The 5,090-nt window shown below is 40.2% G+C and overlaps 1 protein-coding gene across 1 annotated transcript; it reads right to left on the reverse strand.

Annotated features, from left to right (window-relative positions):
• Nucleotides 1-340: 340 nt before the first annotated feature.
• On the reverse strand, nucleotides 341-1,129 carry LOC145292784 (uncharacterized). Its single transcript, XM_080138823.1, has one exon. It carries the CDS (start codon nucleotides 1,127-1,129, stop codon nucleotides 341-343), a length of 789 nt encoding a protein of 262 aa, XP_079994949.1.
• Nucleotides 1,130-5,090: the final 3,961 nt, after the last annotated feature.

A 5,090-nucleotide genomic window follows, 5' to 3' on the forward strand; every position in this document is an offset into this window, starting at 1 on the left:
GCGTCTATCAGCCGGCGTCTGCGAATGTCTACCATTAAATTAAAATGATGCAGGAACTCCGCACCTAGAATGGGGTAAGGTATATCCGTTACGGTAAAAACCCGTGTAAAGTCTCTTCGTAATTCCAAGTCCAGAGAATGTGAAATTTGACTGTACGTGGGGATAGGGGAGTGATTTACCGCTTGCAGTGTGATGGGTGAAACTGGTGGCTTCTCTGTGAGGAGTTTCAGGGGCCAAATGCTGCAAGCTGCTCCTGTATCAACCAAGCAACATGCTTGGGATAAGGAGTCAATGATAAAATAGGCACGGTTGTGGGTGGTCTGTGAAGAATGTGGCGTGCTCAGTTCTCCAGACAATCGTTTCTCTGGTTCAAATACGAACAGGGCATTTTACAGCGCCGTGCGTCCTTGCCAAAATGACTATGATAAAAGCATAGTCCTAGCTTGCTAGAATGACGGCGGTGATGTGGGGATGGCGAACGGCTCTTGTAGTGGTGTTGGGGCGAATGTGGCCTGCTCATGGTCAGCTTACTCACCTCTCTGGTGAGGCGTTCGATGGCTGTAAGTCTAGCCACCGATGTTGCTTCTTGCGTTACCTTTATATCTGCCGCAGGGCCCGTGGGTACTTCAGCCTGTTGCTGAGGGATCGCCGTGGTAGTAGGCCCTCTCACAAAATCCATTACTTTATCCGCCGACGCTGCTACTACGTCAACAGAATGCTTCTCAATCATAGGCGCTAGTATTGCCTTTACTTGCGCCGGCAGCCTTGAAAAGAAAAGCTGCTTAATTAGGGTACTGTCAGAGGGGACATCTTCTGCCAGCTCCCTCATTCTGCGGAGTAACTCTGTTGGCCTGCGGTCCCCTAAATGCTCATCGTGTACTAACGTCTGGAAACGTTTTTCTGACGACACAGACGTCCGGAGCAGAACCTCCCGCTTTCTGCTATCATATGTAGCGTTAAGAGGGGTGTCAGTTATTAAGTCCTTCACAACAGGAGTCAAAGACGCGGGGAAAGCACTAAATAAAATATGTAATTGTGTTTGCTCCGAAACGTTGTTCACAGCAAAATATGATTCGAGTTGGGCAAACCAAACTCGAACGTCACTGGCAAAGGCGGGCAATGTTGTCATTTTAAGAGGATAATAGACAAAAAAGATAAATAAATAAACTATCCGGATACTAGAAGGACATTATTGGAGGACCACGTGAGAAAAAGGGAAAATATTTAGACGGAGGCAAAAATAAGAAAAATATTTAACAGGCTAAAAAAAAAAAAAAGAGAAGAAAAAAAAAATTTACAAGAAAATAAACTAGAAAAATGCTTCAAAAGAGCAGTGGTAAAAAAAAAATGAACAATGTGTGTGTGTGTGTGTGTGTGTTTTTTGTGTGTGTGTGCCTGTATGTGTAACCTAAACCTGAAGGTAAATGAATTCTTTAAACGGGTACTTACGTTTTGGCCGATACGTGAAAGCAAGTTTTTTTTTGTTTTTTTTTAGTAAAAGTTCTCCCTTTTGTTTCGCGGAATTAGCTGTCCCTCAAATTACTTGTCTCCTGTTCGCATGTGGGTGCGTTCTGGCGTCGTTTTCCCCAGAAGGAGGGTGAAAAAAAAAACTTTTAGTCACTTTGGTTTTCAAGTCATTTACGACGAACTGCTATCCATGTTTCTCGCGTTCTTTTTTCTAGGATATCCACCACGCAGGTTAAAAGAGTCTATTGCAGGAAATAATGTCTTCTTTTTTCGTTTTTTTTCATACGGTGACGAAGAAAAAAAAAATGTTTCTGTGACGAATTTTTTTTTTTTTATTTATATATATATATCCTTCTCCGAGGTGTGAAGTTTGTCTGTAGTATTACATTTCTTGAGGAAAATATTTCAGGAATTTCTGCTCGCCGCCCCTTTCCTTGCTTAGACGGGGTAGAAGTCTGGCTCGCCATTCAGTAAACTTGTGTACACATCGGGTCATCATTTTAGAAAGTTGAGTTAATGCTTTTCGAGCACTCCATAATAAAATAAATATTTCATCACAAGCTACTGAATAAACGAACAAACGACTTCGTAAAACTTGCAAGGAAAAGGTTTATTGAAGCAAGGGCATGATGCCATTTAGATATAGCTAGGATAGAACTCGTCTGCCTTTACCCGGTAGTTAATCCCCAGTCGTAATTGTAGATACCGGTGTAGGCAAAGAGAGAGTGTGAGGAAACAGGTCCACTCTCTTTGACGTCTCGCTGGAAAAAGGGTCAAGTTTTTCTCGTCCGGGACGGAAGCAGTTATAGTTCCTTAAGGGGGTAAGGAAGATCCCTGTGCTATGCATGTGATTGGTCAGTATGTGCAATATTGCACAGTCAGAGGAGGCACTGACGCACAAGAAAAGTGTTCTATTTGTTTCTGCTACAAACCTTTGCTGTGTTACCTTTTATGAAGTTGTTGCGTTCATCATTTCAGAAGCTTGTATTGAATTATTTATTTTATTAGGTTGTGCCCTAAAAGCATTCAAAACCCTAAAAACCTGTCTGTCGTCATCAGGACTGCATAACAAGAGAGATTCTCCATCTCATAAAACAAATGCACGAAGCATGGGTGACGGGTGCACCAAACTCTTGTGATTGTTGACACCGTGTTACTCAGTTTATCCACATTGATAGAAACACATACAAACAAGAGTTTGCAGAAGAAACAGAGCATATAGCAGCCTATGGAGACTCACATAAACTTTACCAGGAAAACAGAAGAGTAAATTTAATATGCTTTTCTCTTTTACTTTATTTTTATGTTTTAAATAAGATTTTAATCATTTAAAAAAATTTTTTACAAATTACTTAACTTTTTCCCCCAAGAAGAATATTGCAACAAAAAATAATTTCAATTTATTACAGACATGTGTAGAGGACTAGGATATATATATCCTAATCCAGTTACAAAAGAAAATAATGAAACGAATGGAATGAAGGAAACAAAACTCAATTGCTGGATAAGATAAACGTGTTGTTTATTTACTGTTGAAAGAATGAATGTTTTAGATATAACACGTGTTCATGTCCGCGCGGGTGTAACCATTGTTTGTTGCAGGACTGGTAGTATAGAAAGAAAAAGGAAATGTATGTTCATCTCATGTTCGGGTCACAATCGTTTGTTCGCGCGTGGGAAGAGAAGTGAGTAATGTAGTGTAAAATGGGAATGATAGTCCAGCGTGTAGACAAAGAAAAGGATAGAGGGTTGACATCAGTTAAACTGCACGTCATGTTAGCAGTCAGCTATGCGAAGGTATTCTCAGGGACAAGTTGTATATATAGAGAGAGAAAGAGTGAGAATGTCAATCCAGTTCATGGAGAGAGAAAGCATATAAAAGTGTACGTACAGTCTGTTAGCTTTTTGTCCAACATAGTAGCAAGTGGCGTGACGCACGTGCGTGCGCGCACCTGCCAAAAAGGCACGCTATTGGTCCGTAGACTGCCCAGCTTGGAAGCTGGTCTGAAAAGGAGGAAACAGCTTATTGCTCTTGCTTTTATAGTCGTTTCCAGTGGTCTTTTGCGCATGTGTAGATTTCCTTTGTAGATTTTCCTATCTGTGTGTATGTGTGCGCGTATGTGAGTACATGTGTGTACATTAGCGTGTGTGTGTGTATACACGTGAATGTGAGTGTATATACGCAAACGTGAATATATGTACGTGTGTTGATGTGTGCGCGTATGTATATGACAAGTAATACAGCTTGAGATGTGAACGGGTGTTTTTATGTGAGACTAGAAAGGGCTCGCGCAATACTCCCATTCCCAGGAAAAAAAAAATATATGCAGTGTATATATATTTATATATATATTTTTTTTGTAAGTAATGTTTTTGGCAATTGATTTTTCGTCCTGTTTTTTTGCTGTTGGTGTGGTTGTTTAAAAAAAACGTTAAAAACGGAGTGTGTTCGTAAAAAAATGTATTTACTTACGCGCGGAAAGGTGTTTACTCTTTTTTTAGGGTGATATTTGTTTGGTTGTTTTTTTGTGTGCTGACATCTGCAACGAGTTGCTTGGACAGTGAAGTGAATTGTTCGTTTGGAAGGAAAATTTTTTTGTGTTGACGTGGTGTGTCCAGTTGATGGTATCTTCGCAAGTGAGTCTGCAGTAGTGTGTGCATTGTTTGGACGGGCGCTAGTTGCACATTCGTTCTTGTTGAACGCTGAGTGTGATTGCCGGCTGTCAACGAAACTTCCAAGTTGTAAGTTTATCAGTGTGCATGGTGCATCTCAACTCGTATTGTTGATTCAGCTTCTTCCTATGTGTTGATAGGGATGTCCTGTAATTGTTTCTTTGTTGTTGCTGTGCGGGAGAGAATGTGCATAGGCCTATATGATTTTGCTCTTCGCGTTTGTTGCAGGGTAATGTCAGGAAACCGTGAAAAATGTTTGTCAAGCTCGAATTTTTCTTTAAATTCGGTATGAAGTCGACAGCTCCGTGTTTGTTTTCTGCCGAGTTTGACGAAGGGTTTCATCATTGTTGTTTGTAGTAGTTATTCCTGTCAGTAGTAATTTACTTGTTTTTCTTTGTTGAAAAATTCGTTTTTTCTCTTTATCAAATAAAACACGTGTCTCACTCAAAACAATTAATTTCAAAAAGGTAGGGTCACCATGCTTGTTCGTTTCACATCGGTCGGTCGCCGGTTTGTTGCGGATTTGTGGTTATAGAAGGAAATGTGTGTTCCTCTCGCATTCGTGTGTCACCAATTTGTAATGGTGGTGCAAAATAGGGAAAATGAATTGAATTGAGAAAGAGACGAACTACGTGTTAAATTGAATTAAACAAACTAGGATTTATTTTGTGAAGAAACAAATGAAAGAAAAGGGTACCACACGTGTTTAGTTTGGCGTGTGTCTCTCGCTGTTAACTGGTGAGGAAGAAAGTGTATTGTTTGGCGTGCGTCTCTCATTGTTAGCTGGTGAGAGGGAAAGTAGTAGAGAGAGAGAGAAAGAGAGTGTGTATAAGTGTTTCGTCCAAATGCATCCATTTCATTTTTAAATAACGGGGTCACCATTTTCCTGTATAGGAGTCAGGATATAAATACCCTAACTCGCTACAAAAGAAAATAATGAAACGAATGGA

This window comes from Euprymna scolopes, chromosome 14 (genome assembly GCF_053919585.1).
Source record: "Euprymna scolopes isolate OS-2025 chromosome 14, ASM5391958v1, whole genome shotgun sequence".
Classification (NCBI taxonomy): Eukaryota; Metazoa; Mollusca; class Cephalopoda; order Sepiida; family Sepiolidae; genus Euprymna; species Euprymna scolopes.

Bases quoted from the DNA above. Each gene is read 5' to 3' on its own strand.
- LOC145292784 (XM_080138823.1), bottom strand. From the start codon at position 1,129: ATGACAACATTGCCCGCCTTTGCCAGTGACGTTCGAGTTTGGTTTGCC.